A 22500-nucleotide genomic window follows, 5' to 3' on the forward strand; every position below is an offset into this window, starting at 1 on the left:
TGACTTTATTAATCAGTGATTTGAGTCAGTGCAGAGATGTATGGATGCAGTCCTCCAAGCTCATGATGGAGTCAGACACAATATTCATTCTGTTTCCACTGCAGCAGGACTTTATATTCTATACTGGACATTATTTCTGTTAAGAGACAAGACTCTTGTCTAGGCAAAATCAGACCTTACTGTCCTAATTAAATCAGTTAAAATCAAGGCATTATCAAATTTTATTTTGGTAAAATAAGCGTAATCTAGAGGCCTTTGGCTTTTACTTAAGCCACTTCTGCACCATGCCTCAAACACAAACAGATAATAACCAGATCATATAGAGAAAGAGCGAGAGAGTCTCAGTGCAGGTGATAATATTAGGACATTTATCATCTCGATGAGGTTCTCCTCTTGTGTCTGCGGGACGCTTTACTCTGACAGCAGTGACTGAGACTCATTTCCAGAGTCCGGCAGGCTCAGATCTCCACACAGATGCTCAGGCCTCAGGTCTGATCCACAAATCCTTTAACACTAACACTGCTCTGGGGAAGACTATTTATAGAGGGAACACTGCAGAGTGTGTGTGTGTGTGTGTGTGTGTGTGTGTGTGTGTGTGTGTGTGTGTGTGTGTGTGTGTGTGTGTGTGTGTGTGTGTGTGTGTGTGTGTGTGTCAACAAGGACTGAACTCTGATTCTAGGTGTTACAGTAAGTTTACTGTAAGTAACACTAAACACTAGAAGTGAATATAAGTGAGTGGATATAAGTATGGAGAGAGAGAGAGAGAGAGAGAGTGTGTGTGAACAAGAAAAAATATATATATAAATCAAAGAATTACAACAAAATATAGCCAAAAAACCTTTACCCAAAGAAACTACACTGCCAGAAATAAAGGTACGTGATCTGTCACTGGGGTGGCATATTAATACCTAAAGGGTACATATTAGTACCTAAAAAGTACAAAAGTGTTCCTCTTAGGGTGCTTTCACACCTACACTTTTGTTTCGGAACGTATCTCGTTTGTCCAGTTAGCGCGGTTCGTTTGGCATATGTGAACAGGTCAATCGCGCTCTGTTTCGCGCCAAAGTAATCGCTCCGAGATCGCTTGAATGAGGTGGTCTCGGCTCGATTGAAACGAACCCTGGAGCGGTTCGATTGTAGTGAGAAAGCGATCCGATCGTGGTTATATCACTGTGTTTTATGGATATGTAATAGGCTTACGGCTATATGAAGAGAGAATTATCAGTAGGGCAGGAAGTTTTGCGAGTCTCCGGATGCCCGCAAACGAGTGATGATCTCCCGGTAATCTCGCGTCTCCCTCCCGGTCCTCAAATAGGCATCGTCGCGCACCCTTCTCACCCTTCCCCACCGCATCTCTCCTCAGACACGTCGCGCGCGCGCACCCTGTCAATCACCACCAAACCACCACCTCTCCTGACAGCTGAGCGGGACGCTGCAAAATAAACCCTGACACTCTGACCAATGTGAGGAGAGTTTACTCGCACGTGACTTGTTTTAGCTCTTTTGGTCCGATTAGAAACTTTGCAGTGTGAAAGCGAACCGCTCCAAGAGCAAAGAGCAACAATGTAACATTTATAATCTCTGTTTCGGAACAACTGAATCGATTCACAGGTGTGAAAGCACCCTAAATTTTTTTAGGTACTAATATTTACTTTTAAGGTACCCATATGAACCCTTTAAGTACAAATGTGTACCTTTCGAAAAGGTACCACCCCAGTGACAGCTTGTGAACCTTTATTTCTGAGAGTGTTTCTGTTTTCTCGCTAGTGAATGCAACTGACTCTTAAAGGGAATGGGAGATGAGACTCTGATTGGTTTATTCTCAAAACACACCCATAACTCATTAAGAGAATAAGCTCAACCCTGTAAAACCATGCGCCGCAGTGCAGAGTGGATTTTTCCATCCTTAAAATAGCAAAAGTATATTCTGACATGCCCTTAAAGGGTCATGACACTCACCACTGTTGGTTCAGGTCTACCTTAGAATTTTTTCAAAAGATGCATCATAGTGGGCGTGGAGCTCCGCGATCAGAGGCAGGAGTGGGCGTGGCCAGCAGGGAAGAAGAAGGGGAGTGAACAACTGTTGTCAGTCGGCTCACAAAATGATAGTCAAACCGTGAGGAGACGCATTAGTTTATAGTTTACAAAGTTAAAATGCAAAGAAATAAACAGTAATTGAATGCCCTGCTACATTTGTTATTCGTAATTTCATATACAGATAACCACCCTGCTGAAAAATCCAGCTTAAACCAGCCTAAGCTGGTTGGCTGGTTTTAGCTGGTCGACCAGGCTGGTTTTAGAGGGGTTTTGGCCACTTCCAGGCTGGTTTCCAGCCATTTCCAGCCTGGTCCTAGCTGGTCAGGCTGGGAGATGACCAGCTAAAACCAGCTTGACCACCCTAGCCAAGCTGGGAGTCCAGCCAAAACCAGCTATATCCATCTTAAACCAGGCTGGTCAAGCTGGTTTTAGCTGGATTTGGCGGGTCATTTTCCAGCCTGACCAGCTAAGACCAGGCTGGAAATGGCTGGAAACCAGCCTGGAAATGGCCAAAACCCCTCTAAAACCAGCCTGGTCGACCAGCTAAAACCAGCCAACCAGCTTAGGCTGGTTTAAGCTGGATTTTTCAGCAGGGCACAATTGATATCATTATGAAGATAATTGTTTTTATATAAACACTATAAATGAGGACTTTTCCCTCAATCCCCGGGTCTGAATGCAGACTCAGTGCAGCAGGTCTCTAGCCCTGTCTATTTTAACTATTAGTCCTGCTAGTAATCTGAAGGAACTGGAACGAACTCCTAATAAATAGACAAAATCCGCCATTCTCCAATTCTCGTACTGCTCTCCCGACAAAAAAGCTTGCAGCACACGCATAGCTTTGCTGTATCGGCCCTGACAGCATGGGGAAAAACATGCAATCCCGTAGAAACAAACATCATGGAAACAAACACATACGACTCTTCATGAACGGCTAAATACTGCGTGCCGTGGGTCCGTGTCTCACAGCTTGGCACTGGCACGTCTGCCTTGACTTCGGAAAGCATGTGCAGTCATGAATAATTAAGAAGCCGGCTCTTCTTATAGGAAAAGAAAACTATGAATAATAATGAGAAACTGACGCATCATTTTTGCACTTGCAGTTTTGCGCTACGTCACCGATTTTGATCCGCCCCAAAAATCATTTTATACCCAGAACCTAAAATTAGCTGACAAAAGCTCTAAATTATCCAGTTTTCCCCACAATTAAATCTGCAGGTGCTAACATTGTCCTAACTGATGCTCAACACACACAAATCTGTTCAAATCTAACAAAAAGTACTCGAGGGTTTAGTGAACTTTTAAGCTTTTGCGCCCTGCGCTTTGGACTTTGTGCATGGATCATCAAAATAGAGCCCAAAGTGTTGTCGAACTGTGCAATGACTCATCCATACGTTACAATGACATTAGCAATCAGACAGTTAAATGGACTAATCCTTGTGGTTCAGACCAGACAGATATCAAGTGCAACTGAGATGCATTGCAAATCTGATTTCCCAAAGCACTCAAGATGGCAGATCAAGACACATTGTGTGCACTGAAACCCGAGTGCAGTAAAAGGGCCGAATGATTGGAGGGAAGACGATCCGTCCTCCATCACCATGTGTAAAGTGCCTGACAAAATGACTTTACAAGAACGCTTCACTGACAAATGAAGGTTTACATGTCATCATGTACTCACCCTCGTGTCGACCAGACCTGATATTATCTTCATCATCCTGTAAAACACAAAAATAAGACAATGATGTCAGAAAGTGGATGATTTCTGCTGTCAAAATAATGAAAAAGCATAATAACTATTTAAATGTTCTTTAGTATGTTTAGTGAACAACCAAAAATCTAAAAAAAAAGACTTTTACTTTGAACCGAAATTTACTTTGACTTTGCAGTGAATCTGCAGTGAAGTGCAGACTATGCAGTGAATCTGGAAAGGATTCATAGCTCTTCACTTTTTCAAAATTTTTATGTTACAGCCTTATTCCAAAAGGGATTAAATTTATTTATTTCCTCAAAATTCTACACACAATACCCCATAATGACAAAATGAAAAAAAGAGTTTTTGAAATTGTTGCAAATTTATTAAAAATAAAAGGCTAAAAAATCACATGTACAGAAATATTCACAGCCTTTGCTGTGAAGCTCTTAATTGAGCTCAGGTACATTCTGTTTCCACTGATCATTCTTGAGATGTTTCAGCAGCGTTCATCTGTGGTCAGTTCAGTTGATTGGACATGATCTGAAAAGGCATACTCCTGTCTATATAAGGCTCCAGGGTTGACAGTGCATGTCATAGCACAAACCAAGCATGAAGACAAAGGAATTGTCTGTAGACCTCCAAGACAGGATTGTCTCGAGGCACAAGGCTGGGGAAGGTTACAGAAAAATTTCTGCTGCTCTGAACATTCCAATGAGCACAGTGGCCTCCATCATCCATAAGTGGAAGATGTTTGGAACCACCAGGACTCTTCGTAGAGCTGGCCGGCCAACTAAGCTGAGTGATTGGGGGAGAAGGGCCTTAGGGAGGTGATCAATAACCAAATGGTGACTCTGTCTGAGCTGCAGCGTTCTTCTGTGGAGAGAGGAGAACCTTACAGAAGGACAACCATCTGTGCAGCAATCCACCAATCAGGCCTGTATGGTAGAGTGGCCAGACGGAAGACACTCCCCACCTGGAATTTGCTAAAAGGCATCTGAAGGACTCTCAGACCATAAGAAACTAAATACTCTTGTCTGATGAGACTAAAATTGAACTCTTTGGAGTGAATGCCAGGCGATACTTTTGCAGAAAAGCAGGCAGCGCTCATCACCAGGCTAATACCATCCCTACAGTGAAGCATGGTGGTGGCAGCATCATGCTGTGGGGATGTTTTTCAGCAGCAGGAACTGGAAGACTAGTCAGGATAGAGGGAAAGATGAATGCAGCAATGTACAGAGACATCCTGAATCAAAACCTGCTTCAGAGTGCTCTTGACCTCAGACTGGGGGGACGGTTCATCTTCCAGCAGGAAAATGACCCAAAGCACACCGCCAAAATATCAATGGAGTGGCTTCACAACAACTCAGTGAATGTCCTTGAGTGGCCCAGCCAGAGCCCAGACCTAAATCCTATTGAACAACCTTTGAGAGATCTAAAAATGGCTGTACACATTCACTTCCCATCCAACCTGATAGAGCTTGAGAGGTACTGCAAAGAGGAATAGGCAAAAATTCCCAAAGACAGGTGTGCCAAGCTTGTGGCATCATATTCAAATAGACTTGAGGCTGTAATTGCTGCCAAAGGTGCATCAACAAAGTATTGAGCAAAGGCTGTGAATACTGATGTACATGTGATTTTTTCAGCTTTTTATTTTGAATAAATAAACAATTTCAAAACCTTTTTTTTTTTCACATTGTCATTATGGGGTATTGTGTGTCAAATGTTGAGGAAATTAATGAATTTAATCCATTTTGGAATAAGGCTGTAACATAAAAAAATGTAGAAGATGTGAAGTTGAATTTAGTATTTAACTATACAAGGTCAAACTTAAACATACTTGTCTTTTAGGATAAATAAAAAATGAATGACGCACATACAGTATCATAACAGCAAGCGGAAGCACTGCAATCATTGGATGTTTTCATGTATTCTGACATCGAAGCTGAATGAAACGGTCACATGCTTACGCTGCATAACTCCATCAGTCCACCACTATGTTTAGAAAAGCGCAAACGCAGTCTACTTTACATGCTAATGTACATTACAATCATGCTACGCAAACAACACACGACCTTCAAATCAAGCAATGTACATGCGCTGTGACTTGTTAGCGCACACACAGATGCACACACTAATGCACATGCTGTCATGAATCATTTGCAAGGACGCCGCCTTTGTTATGTTCTGTATCTCTGCTGTAATGAAATAAACAAAATAAACAGAACATTCACAGCCACACTGGCCATTTCTTTTCCTGAGTCGGAAAAAAGGAATCAATATATTAAATGTGCGGTTGAAACAAGACAGTTTTAGTAATGCATATATCTTCGCATGTGTGTGTGTGTAGAATTAACATACGTAACATTACAAAATACTGTTTGTGATGTCATGGAAAGTGATGAGCTAAATATATTAATAATGATAGTAATAATAATAACAGGGTGGTGCAGTAGGTAGTGCTGTCCCCTCACAGCAAGAAGATCTCTGGTTCGAGCCTCGGCTGGGTCAGTTGGCATTTCTGTTTGGAGTTTGCATGTTCTTCCTGTGTTGGTGTGGGTTTCCTCCGGGTACTCCGGTTTCCCCCCACAAGTCTAAAAACATGTGGTATAGGTGAATTGAGTAAGCTAAAATTGTCAGTGTATGTGTGTTAATGAGAGTGTATGGGTGTCTCCCAGTGATGGGTTGCAGCTGGAAGGGCTTCCGCTGTGTACATAAGTACATGCGTACATAAAACACAGGCTAGATAAGTTGGTGGTTCATTCCGCCGTGGCGACCTCGGATTAATAAAGGGACTAAGCCAAAAAAAATGAATGAATGAATAATAATAATAATAATAACAATAACAACAATAACAATAATAATAATAATAATAATATTATTAAATATTAATAATATTTATAGCAAAAGGGGGTCTAACCCTGTATTAGTAAGGTGTACCTAATGAAGTAGCCAGTGAGTGTACATTTCAAGATTATTTTACAAACCCAACTGGCAGGTAATTGTATATAATTTAAGGAAAAGCTCTTCATTTTGACTTATTTCCTCTGACATTAAAAACAAAACATTTTTACTTGCTCTAAGATTTTTTTTTTAGATATTTGGACTAGAAACGAGACAGTGCATTGTGGTTACTGAATTTCTGTACCTGAATATGACTCTTCAGAAAACCATCAAATAGTGCTATTCAAGCTATCTTGTGAAAGATTACTATTGCAATATTTATGTAATATGCAATATTTATGGCAGTAAAATAAAATCTTGCAATTACAGACTTTTCCAATATCGTGCAGCCCTAACTGAAAGCCAGAGAAAAATAGAGGAAAAAACAGAGATGGATAAAAGAGAAAAAGAGAGAGAGAGAGAGAGAGAGAGAGAGAGAGAGAGAGAGAGAGAGAGAGAGAGAGAGAGAGAGAGAGAGAGAGAGAGAGAGAGAGAGAGAGAGAGAGAGAGAGAGAGAGAGAGAGAGAGAGAGAGCAGTCAACATGATTGATTGTGAATGTCTGACGGCCACAGGAAGAGAAGGGAAGCACGGTGATGGTTTAATATCTCATTATGTTTAATGAAGCTCTGAATGACTGGCTCTCCGTCAGCATCACTCATCACAGACGTCACCAGCGCTCCACGTTTGACTTCACTGTGACTGTAAATGATCTTTCAAGACTCCACTGTGTCAGAAGATGATCTTTCTGAGAGTCTGAGGGCCAGCGTAGTGTAGTACAGTACAGCATGATCTCAGTCACTGCCAGATCAGGTATACGCTAGAAAGTTTCAAAAAGTCAAAATGCACAAAGCTACAAAGTCATTTGAGTGTTTTTGGGGAACACTCAGTAAGCTCATTTTACAGCTTCCCTAGAGATTAAGAGTTGAGTTTTACCATGTTTAAATCTATTCAGCTGAACTTTTAGCTCTTTAGATTTTTCAGCTAACTTTTAGCTTAGCTTAGCATAGATCATTGAAACGGATTAGACCATTAGCATCTCACTCAAAACTGACCAAAGAGTTTCCATAAAGTTTCCTATTTCGTGTTGCTGATGATTCATAAAGGAAATTTGATGACAGATTTACATTTGTAATCGGTTGTAGTCTGATATATCTCTGGTGGGAACACTTTTAGATTAGCTTAGCATAGGTTATTGAATCAGGTCCGACCATTAGCATCTCACTCAGAAATGGCCAAAGTGTTTTGATAAGTTTTCTATTTGGTGTTGCTGATTATTCATAAAGGAAGTTTGATGACAGATGACATTTTTAATTGGTTCTGAACTGATTAATCTCTAATCGGGGCACTTTTAGCTTAGTTTAGCGTAGACCATTGAATCAGATTAGACCATCCCTGCTGATTTAGCTGGTCATTTTCCAGCCTGCTGAGACCAGGCTGGAAATGGCTGGAAACCAGCCTGGAAGTGGCCAAAACCCCTCTAAAACCAGCCTGGTTGACCAGCTAAAACCAGCCAACCAGCCTAGGCTGGTTTAAGCTGGATTTTTTAGCAGGGATTAGTATCTCTCTCAAAATTGACCAAAGAGTTTTAATAAAGTTTCCTTTTTAGTGTTGCTGATGTTGGATGACAGATTGACATTTTTAATTGGGTGTGGACTGATTTATCTTTGGTAGGAACAACCATAGCTTAGCTTAGCATAATTCATTGAATCCGATTAGACCATTAGCATCTCACTCAGAAATGACCTGAGAGATTTGATACGTTTCCTATTTGGTGTTGATGTATTTAAAAAAAAAAAGAATTGATAACAGACTGGTATTTTTAATTGGTTGTAGGCTGCTATATCTCTGGTGGGAACATGTTCAGCTTAGCTTAGCATAGATCATTGAATCAGATTAGATCATTAGCGTTTCACTCAAAAATCAGCAAAGTGTTTTGATAAAGTTTCCTATTTGATGTTGTTGATGATTTATAAAGGATGTTTGATAACAGACTGGTATTTTTAATTGGTTGTAGATGGATATATCTCTGGTGGGAACATGTTTAGCTTAGCTTAGATCATTGAATCAGATTAGACCATTAGCATCTCACTCAAAAATTTCGATAAAGTTTCCTATTTGGTGTTGCTGATGATTCATAAACAAAGTTTGATACCAGATTGACATTTTTTAATTGGTTCTGAACTGATATCTCTCTCATGAGTGCACTTTTAGCTTAGCTTAGCATAGATCATTGAATCAGATTAGATCATTAGCATCGCACTCAGAAATGACCAGAGAGTTTGATATGTTTTCTATTTGGTGTTGATTTATAAAAAAAAGTTTGATAACAGACTGGCATTTTTAACTGGTTGTAGACGGATTTATCTCTGGTGGGAACACATTTAGCTTAGCTTAGATCATTGAATCAGATTAGACCATTAGCATCTCGCTCAAAAATGACCAAAGAGTTTTGACAAGTTTCCTATTTAAAGCTTGACTCTTCTGTGGTTACATCATGTACTAAGACTGACGGAAAATAAATTTTCTTGACCTATATAGCTATAAAAAATGAATGAAAACAATTCCTTCTGCAGTGATTTGTGTTTTTTTTTAAAGTCTAAAAAACATAATTGGACCCCTTTAACTATGAAGCCCACCCACAGTTGTTGTTTTGGTACCTGTGTGGACGTGGAGCGTTGTAGGGGGCTTTGGATGCCTGTATCATATGTTGGTGTGATGGCAGAAGGACGGCAGGCTGTTGAGTGAGGACGTCCTCATATTCCCATCCGCTGGCTCACTTTCAGACCACCATTGTCAATGAGCATCCAACGCGGCCCTCCTGAGGGGTATTTACATGCGCTGAACAACACGGAGATCTGCTGCAGATTCATGCTTCACCTGCAGCTGCCGGACAGGGGGTTCAGATGCACTGCAGGTGAATAGGGGAAAGTAGGGTGACTCTTCAAAATAACATTCATGTTAGTGGTAACACTTTATAAGGTTGTATTAGTAACCCTTGTGTGCTGTTGGGGATGTTCTCATCCACTCTGAGAGGGTTTTGAGTCCTAATTTGGCCACAACTTTTCCTGTGTTTCAGCAAAAGGAATGATTTTTGACGACAAATCTTATTTTTGACATGCATTTTGGGATAATGTTCAAAAACTCAACAGTACACTGAGCAAATTGACTAACCTTTCGTTATGTTCATCACTGTTTTTGCCCCATTGACTTCCATCATAATGACTTTTTTGGATTGCAATGCATGACACCATATTATTATGTACCTCTGTTGTTGGTGGGTTTCTCTGTTGGCAAAAGCTAAACCCTGTTGATCACAAGTTGCAGGGCAAAACAAGCTTAGTTTCCAGCTTTTATATAGAGTATTGTGTGCAGGGCCGGAGTGGGACTCATTTTCAGCCCTGGAGTTTCAAACCAGACCGGCCCACCTCAGTTCACGACTGATTCCAATTCAGTTTCTAATGGCACTATCACGTCTTTTTCAAGAAAACTGCTGCTTTAGAAATTCAAATGTTCAACAGCCCTAACAGTATTTTATGTCTTAACAATAAAATCGAAAAAAAAAAAAGATTTTACACGGGAGAATCGATCCCGATCCGTGACATTGAAACGCAATGTGCTTACCACTGGACCACATTGGCGCCATTATAATTCAAGTAAAAAATAACTAATGACTTGCGACCCCTAAGACACAGCACTACTTTCTTTTGATGGCTCAATCTTTTTCTCCTATTTTTAGATTTCTGATCAAGTCAGTTATGTCAGATTTATTAATGTAGTGAATCGTTTGATTTTCATTGAGCAGGTGTATTATTCATTTTATTCGAATTCTTATATTCACTAAGGTGCCGCTGTTTGGGGTCGACAGTTACATTACATCATCATCATTAACGTTAGTTAACCTGCAGACTGCATTTTTCTGACAGGGCTGCGAGAAAAAAAATAAAAAGAGAGGCACTGCGGCAAAATAATGATTAAAAAGAGTAAAGCTATGGTCAAATAAATAAATAGAAGAAAAAAGTGTGACTGCTCAGAGTGCAAGCAGCTAGGGACCCCGGCCCTCGCGGCCAAAAAACAGACCGGCCCACCGGGAATTCTCCCGGTCCTCCCGATTAGCCAATCCGGGCCTGATTGTGTGTGTGTGTGTGTGTGTGTGTGTGTGTGTGTGTGTGTGTGTGTGTGTGTGTGTGTGAGGGAGAGAGAGAGAGACCTTTGTGCTCTTACCTTAATTTGTCTGAGAAAATCAAAATAGGCACCTTACAACAAATCAAACATTCATTTATTAATTTTCTTCTCGGCTTAGTCCCTTTATTAACCCGGGGCTGCCACAGCGGAATGAACCGCCAACTTATCCAGCACGTTTTTACGCAGCAGATGCCCTTCCAGCCGCAACCTATCTCTGGGAAACATTCACATACACACATTCACACTCATACACTACGTGAAGTTTATTCATAAACTAATTTGGAGAGGATCACGTGCTTATGATTTATCACGGCCGGTCTCGCATTTGCTAATCACTAATCTTCCAATCATATGAGCCCTAAGCCACTATAAATAGCCTCAGTTTTCAGTTCATTTTATCTTCGTTTGGAAGAAACCCCCCTCCTCCCCTATTCTCCTCCTTTACCTGTGATTGGGCGGCACGGCGGTCCAGTGGTTAGCACTGTGAGCCACACAGCAAGAACACTGCCAGCCCTAGTTCCACAGGACCGGTGGGTGTTTCTGTGAGGAGTTTGTATGTCCTACCCGTGTCCGCGTGGGTTTTCCCCGGGTTCTCCGGTTTCCTCCCACCATCCAAAGACATTCAACATACATAACAATCAAGCTTGTCTAATCCCTTACGTTCCCTTAGCTACAGCGGCAGGGGAGTTCTGAGATCCACCGAGCTCGGGCTCTCCTCTTGCTCTGCCAACGGGAGGAAGCCCCGGGCTCGAGGAGCCCTTGAGCTCGGGGCTCTCTCCCGGGACAGCATGCCAAATAAGCTTTGTTAATCATCAGCTAAGTGTGAACTCTTGAAAGACAATTTATCCTACCCAATTCACCTGCACCGCAAGTCTTTGGACTGTGGGGGGAAACCGGACCAACTGGGTCAGTTGGAGTTTCTGGGTGGAGTTTGCATGTTCTCCCTGCATTCGCATGGGTTTCCTCCGGGTGATAGATAGATTTATACATGATTAAAAATTTATGATTGATGTAATAGATTATAAATTGATGTATGATTTGTTAGGATGGGAGTTTTGAGCTGGTTTGAGCTGCATTTCAATCAGTGTTATTAGCAATATTGTCTAAATTAACAGAATTGTGAATGTTAAAAAGTAAAGATCTATTTAATCCCTTATGTCAGTCCTTCTGGAAATAACTTCAGTAGTAACAGTGTTTATTTTCAACATGATAATAGTCCTCTAATTGCAGTGGAATCATATTTAGAGAAAGAAAACAGCGGATGAAACACAGACAGTCATGAAATGGCCTCCTCAGAGTCCAGATCTGAATATTGTAGAGGTTGTACGAGATCACCTGGACAAAAAAATATCTTTTCCCACTTGTAGTCACACATGTAATGCTTTAGTTTGCAGATAAACATTACAAGTTTCTACATACACTTGTTCTTTATGTGGATGAATGGTGGTGAATAGCAAGGATGCATCTTTTGCCCTTAATTTATCTTGTCCACATTAGTCTGGTTTGGCTCATCTCTTAGCAGACCTTATTTATTAGAAAGAGTTATGTGTAATTGACTCTTCAAAGCACTGATGTACTGGAGAGGAAACACTGCATTCCTCTGGGGAGAGCTGGGTTTGTCTGATCATGTCCTGCTTTGAGGATCTGCAGTGAGTGTGGACTGAGGCTGAATAAATGAGCCTCATGAAAGACTGAGGTTCTCCTTAGAGAGATGCATTGTGGGAATGAATGCTGACCGTCTGCTGAAGGTTTGGTGCTGCCAATACAAATGAAATAAAACAGAATGAATGAATTGATTTTCCTTTCATTTCAGCTTCTGTTGTGACCCTCCCCTAAAGAAAATAACAATATCAAGTATTAATATAAAAAAAGAGAGAAATAAAATATTATTTAAGATACTTGAGTTATCTTTAAGAGAACTAAATTTAATTGTATTAGTTCATTTTGTTTATGACTATGGTCTTAGATTAAATTTTTTGCTGTAGAGTTAAAAATTACAAATATACATATATATATATATATATATATATATATATATATATATATATATATATATATATATATATATATATATATATATATATAAAGAAATAATATTAACAATATTATTTTCCTAAAACATTGGAAAAATGTATCCCTAATAAATAAATAATTGTCATTGTAATACTGGATATTACTAATTAATATCAATATTTGTAATAATTAATTTACTATAACAAATAATAATAATAATAATAATAATTGTAATAATCAATAAGTATATAATATAACAATAATTATAATTGTAATAATTAATAACTAAATAATAAAAAGTATAATAAGTATAATAATAATAATTGTAATAATTGATAATTATATAACAAATAATAATAAAAATAATAATAGTAATAATAATATTAATAATAATAACAATAATTGTAATAATTAATAAATATATAGCACATAACAATAATAATAATAGTTGTAATAATTAATAATTAAATAACAACAATTATAATTGTAATAATTGCAAAAGTTAATAATTATATAACAAATAATAATAATAATAATAATAATAATAATAATAATAATAATATTTGTAATAATTAACTAAACAACAAATATTACTAATATTTGTAATAATTAATAACTTAATAACAAATAATAATAATAATAATAATCATCATCATCATCATAAATAGTAATAATACTAATAATAACAATAATAATAATATTAATTGTAATAATTAATAATTATATAACAAATAATAATTGTAATAATCAATAAATAAATATCAAATAATAATAATAGTAGTAATATTAATAATAATACTACTAATAATAATAACAATAATAATAATTGTAATTATAATAATAATAACAATTTAATAATTATTAATTATATAACAAATAATAATATTAATAACAATAATAATAATAATTGTAATAATTATTAATTATATAACTAATAATAATAATAATAATAATAATAACAATAATAATAATAATAATATACTGTAATTTTTAATTCATTGTTAGCTTCATTTCATTTGCTCATCTTATACTGTATATCTGATTCTGAATTTAAAGAACATATCTTTAAATGGTGAAATACATGATTTAAAAATAATAATAACAATAGTATTGTGACAATATAAAGGAGTATAAAAGCAAAAGCAACGTGTTGAATAGCATATCCAGCCCCTTCAAGTATACTGACACATTTATTTTTGACTTCCTCCAGGAAAAGGCCGGTTCTTCCGTCTGCGTCTGCCCTCACTGAAGCTCCTGGGGGTCAGTAAACAGTCTCTCCCTCAGGACGACCCAGACTCAGTCATGGTGGACTCACCCAGAGCCAGCGACCAGAGGTAGAAACACAGTACATTCATTTAGTCACAGAAACATGCAACAATATTATAGTCATTTACAGTAAACACTGTTGTGCTTTTGAATCATCCCATAGTATAGTCTGTTTTCTTGGAGCTTCATATCACCACTAAAGTCACATGAACTGTTTTGGCATTGTTTTTGGTATTTATCTGGACTTTGAACCTGTTGGGACCATTGTAAACCCAGGCTCATTAGATATGTTTCCATGAATTGAGAAATTACATATAAACATCCTTGTACCTAAACAATTTTTCACCTACTTTTTCCAGTGATGACTCTGCGGCAGTGATGGATGTCCCGTCGCCTACCCAGCATGTCTGCAGTCCAGCCGATGCCAACGACACGCGGGCGCTGATCCGCTCCAGCAGCCAATCATCTCCGGTCAGCGTTCCTCTGGACCACTCATCCCCCAGACAGACGTGGCATCGGCCCGGAGCAGCTCAGACTCAGTCCAGCAGCTGTCTGGCGCAGGCCGTGTCCAGAGACAGTGTGTGCAGCCGCAGACGAGCCTCCTCCGTCCACGACATCGAAGGGTTGAGCGCAAACCACAAACGCCTCTACACAGACAGACACACCAGTGAAGGTGAGTGAGCCATCACAACATAGGTCTCAAACTTGATGCCTGGAGGGCTGCAACTATGCACAGTTTTGCTCAAACCTTGTAAAACACAACTGATCCAACTGATCAAGGTCTTCAAGACTACTACACTGTATCCAAAATTGCCTACTACTCAAGTAGGTACTACATTTGAATTTCAATTTACTACAAGACTGTCAGAAAAAAAGTATGTTCCATAAGGTATAAATGTATCTTATAGAACATCCGCCATTTGTCATTGTGACCTACCCACGTCAGTTGTGTTGATTCACTCCCATTCATAAATTTTCTCAAGTGGCATCATGGGGTACCGCAGCATCCATCAGATGCGCACTTCAGAAGGTCATCCGGGTGCTACTTGCGTACCGTTTTTTGAATTCTAAGAATCTGGACCAATGACTGTAAAAAATATGGACGACACGACAGCCCTTTTTCCCATTGAACGCCTTGAGGGCAAAACGCCTGCTTGACGGGCACAAACTGTCGCAAAAGACTGCTGAAATTGGAGCCTTGACATGCGCAGAAGGATTTTCTGATGGAGCCAGAGGAGGAGCCGCGAAAATGAGCAGAGTCGAGCTTCCAATCAAACGCTTTATGTAAAATCAACCACGCCCCCCGAACTTCTCAGCATGCGTTTGCTGTCATATCAACACAAATGGATGTAATAACGTTAACAAATATGAGGGTTTTATATATTCAATCGCGCCAGCTCCGGGCCGCAGCGCATAACCTACTCGCGGCGTCGCGGGCTGATTCCGGCTCGCATGCGGCAACGCCGGCTCGCTCGGCCGCCGCATCTGGCTCGATTGACTCGGGCTGGAATTGGGTAGTGAGTCCAGGCATCCGGAGTAGGTCCAGCAGAGGTAGCGTTAGTCAGTCTGAGCTCTAAGGGATAAGTCTCCGGCAGGCGAGAATCTAGCCGGAACTGTGTTTTGCTATCTGGGTGGTTAGGCGTGTATCAGCAAACTAATAAAGCCCGAAAAAAGCCCTGAACTTAGCGAATAAACAGTGTTCCACCAGGATCATGTATGTCAGAAACTATAGTTTACTGCTGAACTCATTTTGTCATGGTAAAATATCACAGAAATCGAATAATAACACTTCAGTCTACTTCAGTCTCCTGCCGAAGCTCAGACGCCGCGCTTTGAGAAACTGTCAATCACAGCCGTCAATCACGATGACACGCCCAGCATTAAATTACTGCTAAAAACAAACTGTTTACAAAAATGAAGATCTGCACCTATTTCAGCACAATAACCAGTGCCTTAATCGACCAGAACCATCTTTCGGGACATTTTATTGCAAGTGTAATATTTTTTTTTAGTTGGGCTCAAGTCTCCTTCATTAACACGGAGGAGGCGGGCTTTATGACTTGTACTGCAGCCAGCCCCCAGGGGGCGATCTAACGGCCGAGACCCTCACTCAAACGTAGGCTTGCGGCACACTTGATCTGGACATGCTACTTGGCTACATGAGCTGGGGTAGGATGGTTCTTGCTGGTCATGAGCTAAATTATGCTGGCTCTTGTTGGTTATGAGATGGATTTAGCTAGTTTAAACTGGTTCTTTCTGGTCACGATCTGTTTTAAGTTGGTTCTTTCTGTTCAGGAGCTGGTTCTAGCTGGTCATACGCTGGTTCAAGATGATTCCAGATGGTTAAGAACTAGTTTAAGATGGTTCTTGATGGTCATGAGCTGGATTTAGCAACTTTAAACTGGACATGAACTGGTTTAAGGTGGTTTGTGCTGGTCAAAATAAGTTTTGAGTTGGTTCTTGCTTTTCAGGAGCTGGTTTAAGCTGATTATTGTTGGTCATGAGCTGGATTAAGCTGGTTTAAACTGGTCATAAACTGAATTAAATTGGTTCTTTCTGGTCATGGTCTGTTTTAAGTTGGTTCTTGCTGTTCAGAAGCTGGTTTAAGCTGGTTCTAGCTGGTCATAAGCTGGTTTAAGATGATTCAAGATGTTTAAGAGCTAGTTTAAGCTTGCCATTAGCTGGGTTAAGCTGATTCTTGCTGGTTACAAGCTGGTTTAAACTGATTTAAGCAAGTCATGAGCTGATCAAGCTGGTTCTTGCCTGTCATGAGCTGGTTTAGGCTGATTATTGTTGCTCATGAGCTGGATTTAGCAGGTTAAAACTGGCCATGAACTGGTTTAAGTTGGTTCATGCTGGTCATAAACTGAATTAAGTTGATTCTTTCTGGTCATGATCTGAAGTTGGTCATTTTATATTATATTTGTGATAAAGCTTATAAGAGTGTTATTTTATTGGAAAAACGAATCTAAGACTGTTATGATAAAGACTTGAGGGTTTTTAAAATCATATCTGATAATTATTCACATTTTAAACCAAATGAATATAAATTTAACAAACTCAGATCTAAAGCAATTTTCAGCTCTTCTGTTCAAGAGCTGGTTTAAGATGATTCTAGATGGTTACGAGCTGGTTTAAGCTAGCCATGAGCTGGATCAAGCTGATTCTTGGTTGTCATGAGTTGGTTTAAGATGATTCTTAATGGTCATGAGCTGGATTAAGCTGGTTCAAACTGGCCATGAACTGGTTTAAGTTGGTTCATGCTGGTCAAAATAAGTTTTGAGTTGATTCTTGCTGTTCGGGAGCTTGTTTAAGATAGTTATAGCTGGTCATAAGCTGCTTTAAGATAATTCTTGCTGGTTACGGACTGGTTTAAACTGGTTTAAGCCAGCCATAAGGTAGGTCAAGCTGATTCTTGCTAGTCATGAGCTGGTTTAAGTTGATTCTTGATGGCCATGAGCTGGATTAAGCTGCTTTAAATTGGCCATAAACTGGTTTAAGTTGGTTCATGCTGGTCATGAGCTGGATTAGCTTGGTTATTTCAGGTCACCATAAGATTTGAGTGTATTCTTGCTGTTCTGGAGCTGATTTAAGATAGTTTTAGCTGGTCATAAGCTGGTTTAATATGATTCTTGCCGGTTACAGGCTGATTTAAACTGGTTTAAGCTAGCCATGAACTTGATCAAGCCGGTTCTTGAAATTCTTTCTGGTCATGATCCGGTTTAGGATGGTTATTCTTGGTCAGGAGCTGCTTTAAGATGGTTCTAACTGGTCAAGAGCTGGTTTAAGCTTGTTCATGCTGGTCATGATCTGGTTTAAGATGGTTATTTTTGGTTATGAGCTACTTTGAGCTGGTTAGCTGGTCAGGTTGGACCTGGTTTAAGTTTGTTAGTTGGTGATGAGCTGGTTTAAATTGATTCTTTCTAGTCATGCAATGGTTTAAATTGGTTCTTGCTGGTCAAGACCAAGTTTGAGATGGTTATTTTTGGTCATGGGCTGGATTAAGCTTGTTTATGCTGCTAATTATCTGGTTTAAGTTGGTTCTTTTTGGTCATGATCTGGTTTAAGCTTGTTCCTGCAGGTAATTATCTGGTTTAAGTTGGTTCTTTTTGGTCATGATCTGGTTTAAGCTTGTTCCTGCAGGTAATTATCTGGTTTAAGTTGGTTCTTTCTGGTAATGATCTGGTTTAAGACAGTTCTTTTTTTATCAGGAGCTGGTTTAAGCTGGTTCTAGTGGGTAATGTGCCAGTTTAAGCGTATTCTTGCTGGTCATGATCTAGTTTTCGCTGTTTTTTGCTTGACATAAGCTGGTTTAATATGGTTCATGCTTGTCATGATCCAGTTTAAGCTGGTCATTTTGCATTATATTTGTAATAAAGCAAATAAGAGTGCTCTTTTAATGGGACACCAGAATCTAAGACTGTTATGATAAAGACATGAGGGTTTTTAAATTCATATCTGATAATTATGCACATTTTAAACCAAATGAATATGAAACTGGCTTTATAATTTAATGAACTCTAAAGCCATTTTCTGCTCCTGATATAAACCAAGTATTCCTCCAAAACAGTGCATGTGCAATTAATTAAGCCAGCCCTCATAATGCACATTAGTTTCTGCATTATTTGCGCGATTAATGGAGACAGGAATGTATAATTTTCCAGTATAGTGATTTCATTGCTTTCACTGATGAATGATAATCACATCCAGCAGCAAGAAATGGCCATTATAACGGCATCATGATAAATGACTTTCTCCCTGCCCATTCTGTTGATATTTTCAATTTACAGTCAGTATAAAGAGCCAAAATATGAAATTATCCCTCATCGGCTTTATGAGAAGCATGTGTGCTTTCATTTTTGACATCAACTTACCCAATGAAATGTTTCTGGGATTTCTGGGAATAAATCATAATCATCTCTGGCTGCTTTCTGCAGTCGACTAAAGAGGTCATTTAATATTTTCAAAGATCATTATATTGTTGTGTTTGTGTCTTTAAGTGTAAGGAAAGGTAATTTATGCATCCCAAGTTTTATAAAATCTTGTTTAAATATGGTAATGACGCATTAGTTAATTAAATATGCACTAATTTGCATGCATTTCCGGCACAAAGGTCTGAAAATTGCATGAAGTGGAGCTCAAAATTATTGTAGAATTTTTTTTGACATATTAGAGTCAAAGGTTTTAAGAGGGATTGTGGGAATGTCTATTGCTCCATAATTCAGAGGATGCTTCTAACTGTGAGAAAATTGTAATTAAAAGAAATCTCTATCTATAATGACCTCTCATAAGTAAAAATAAGACTTTTTAAAGGTCTGCCATAATCCTGTATTATCCAATGTTGTAAAATGTTTCTCAAATAAAAAATTATATAAGGGTGATTAGAGAATTGTGGTTACATTTACATTTTTTAAGATAAAACTTCTATTAATTTTTCAAAAATAAAAACTTTAAATGAAACATTCATATAGAGTAATAATATATCAATTATTAAATGGAAAAACTCACACTATACCTATTTTGGAAAGACTCTGCCTTCTGAATCAAACATTCAGCTCCAATTATCATGAAATAATTACTCCCAGGGCCATTTGTATTGAAGTTTGATATTTAGCCACACCAAATTGATGTTTCATAACATCTAATGTTTATGAGGTCGGTTGTTGGTCCAATGCTCAACCCCCAACCTGGAGCACCAGGACATACACATATACACTATGGACAATTAAGCTTACCCAATTCACCTGAACCGGAGCACCTGTCCATCAATTTGGTGGGCGGGGGGACCACACTTCTACGTTAAGTTGCGGTCGGTCTGAAAACTGCTCCAATTGTTCCACCGTTTTTATGTTGTTTCATTGAAAAAAAAAGGACTGTGTGTGTTTATATCACCCAATATGACGGTCCATACACTATACCAGTGGTCCCCAACCTTTTTCTAACTGTGGACCGGTCAACGCTTGACAGTTTTACTGCGGACCGGGGGGTTGAAATAATAACAAACGTGAATCCACTGTGTACTCATATGGAACTTTATTAACACATTGCTCCGACAATATAACATATCATAACATCAAAAACTGTCTGTAACGCTAAATCAATGGGAGCCCTGAGCTTGTTTCTTTGCAACGAGATGGTCCCATCTGGGAGTAATGGCAGAAAGAAGATTGCCAGAAAGAGCGCGTGCACATTTAGATCGTGCTGACGTGAGACGTCTGCTTTAGCCAATCAGAACAGTCAGACGTATTCACGTCCACGCGGTTTGTGAGAATAAAAGCCTTTGAATATTTTTCCAGACACATTTAGCTGCTAGAAATTAGGCAGATAACATTAATATGTTCATCTTAATGCCAACCGTGTAATTAATTATCGATAAGATGCTTATGATAAGCTGTTGTTCGTTTACCTTCAAGCTTTGCGTGCAGCACACACACTTCATGTACATCTCGACATGCGAAAGTGTTTCTCTATATGTTTTCATCGAAGTTGTTCACAACACTGATCCATTCACAGAGTTTGTGATGTAGTCAAATGGTTACAAATACAAACTCAGCTGTTTAGAGATTAGAGGAGATGAGACCATTCTCTCGTTTAGAGAATTACCAGTATTTTGTAATGGATGTGTGAAAGCTCTTTTTGGGAAAATTCAGGAACGTCCTCGCCTGTGTGAACAGCGCTTTTTTGAATATAACGGTAAAGTCGTTTCAGAAATTGTCCATATATTTACCGGTATCACTGTGTGAAATTGCTATTGACACCCGAAGTGTGTTGCTTGTGTCCAGTCTACTCCTTTGCCTTGTTTTGGTGGCTGTCACCGCAGAAAACCCCGCTTCACACAGATAGGATGTTGGAAATGGCAACAGGGTTTTCAGCGCTGTGTTAGCGATTTCTGGGTATTCTGCCATGACTTTAATCCACCGGCAGAGTTGTTGTCTCGAACACTGTTTTAAGGCCGCCGCCATTTGCGATCTCCAGCAGTTGGTCTTCTTCTTGCACGGACATGCTGGATTCAGCTGGTTTGTTGACAAATGGGTCTACAATCCATTCCTTGGCCGTTTGTGAGTCCTTTGAGGTTGGGAAGTAGCGCTCAAACTCCTTTAACAGCGAAGACTGGTGATCGTGCACCAGCTTAGTGAGTAAGGGCGCAGGCTCAGTATCACACAAAATCCCCGCTAATGTTTGAAACATGTCCAATATGCCTCCGTTCACACGCAGTCCCCACAAATCCAGTTTGGCTTTAAATGCAGCTACTTTATCTGCCAGCTTAAAGATAATTCATTCTTGTGCGGCCCCGTACTGATTGATGGCCCGGGGGTTGGTGACCACTGCACTATACCTTCACACATGTCTGTCCAAACAGCTTGAAAAGTAGATTTATCACCATAGGTGCCCTTAAAACTTTCAATTTAAAATCAAAAAAGCATTAAAGTCATCTCTCTTAGTTAAAATTTGCTTTCAAAGCATTTTTTACAGTTCAGTTTTAGCAATCTTCATGTTTACAATTGTCATGTTAATGTAAAGAAAATTGTTACACGCATATTGTTTGCTGAATGGAATGCAAAAACGTTCAATAGCTCAAAATCCTAAAGAACGCAGATTTAGGATAGCTTGTTTCACTGACTGAAAACAATTATTATTATTATTATTGTTACTATTATTCTTATAATCATTACATATGTTTTAAAGAGACAGAGAGAGCGAGAGAGAGAGAGAATAATCTTGCCTGGATATTGTGGATCTTGTGGATATCGCTACACTGATCTGGGCCACACACCTCCCATCCACAATTGGCCCAAATGTAGTTTGCCGTCATGCAAGCAGTGCCATCATTGCCATACATGGCCCACATTCGGCTGACATTATGCATGCCAGTGCCGGCATCACGCCAGCAATGCCATAATGAGGCCCTATTTGGGCCAAGTCCGTTTGCTATGTGGGAACCTTATAATTCTAAAGCGATGATATATTATTCCAGTTTAAATGTAAACGAATGGACAATGCGTGAAATGTAACAGCAATTCTGAAATGAGTAACATGGTATAGTGTCTTTAAGTCAAGTTATTAGGTTAAAATAAGTTTGACACCCAGTTGTAATGAAAACTGAGCCATCTGGATGTCTTCCTCTGTACTGAAGAGTGCTTTAAGAATAAAAAAAATCATCCATCAGAGTTTCTGGCCTTCACGCAGAGTCGTGATCATCCATTTCCAGCCTGATTTCTCTCCTCAGCTGCTATTGATGTCTTGATTAGATCATACAGGACATTTGCTGCTATTTCATTAAAGCTCAGTCTGGATTAGAAAGGCTCAGTTGTACAGCCGGTTCTTCATTGACGCGGCGGCTCACCGTCACGACATAAAATCAATG

General features: G+C 39.2%; 2 protein-coding genes across 2 annotated transcripts in view; both read left to right on the plus strand.

Moving 5' to 3' along the window:
- ifih1 (interferon induced with helicase C domain 1) overlaps positions 1–22500 on the plus strand; it is a 751550-nt gene that overhangs the window by 551836 nt on the left and 177214 nt on the right. The window lies entirely within an intron of this gene.
- Positions 1–22500, plus strand: part of kcnh7b (potassium channel, voltage gated eag related subfamily H, member 7b) — a 190028-nt gene that overhangs the window by 78804 nt on the left and 88724 nt on the right. Inside the window, 2 exon segments of the mRNA NM_001446944.1 lie at positions 14080–14203; positions 14495–14808. Coding sequence (NP_001433873.1) covers positions 14080–14203; positions 14495–14808 — 438 coding nt within the window.

Source organism: Danio rerio, chromosome 9, assembly GCF_052040795.2.
Source record: "Danio rerio strain M-AB ecotype USA chromosome 9, GRCz13ab, whole genome shotgun sequence".
Lineage (NCBI taxonomy): Eukaryota > Metazoa > Chordata > Actinopteri > Cypriniformes > Danionidae > Danio > Danio rerio.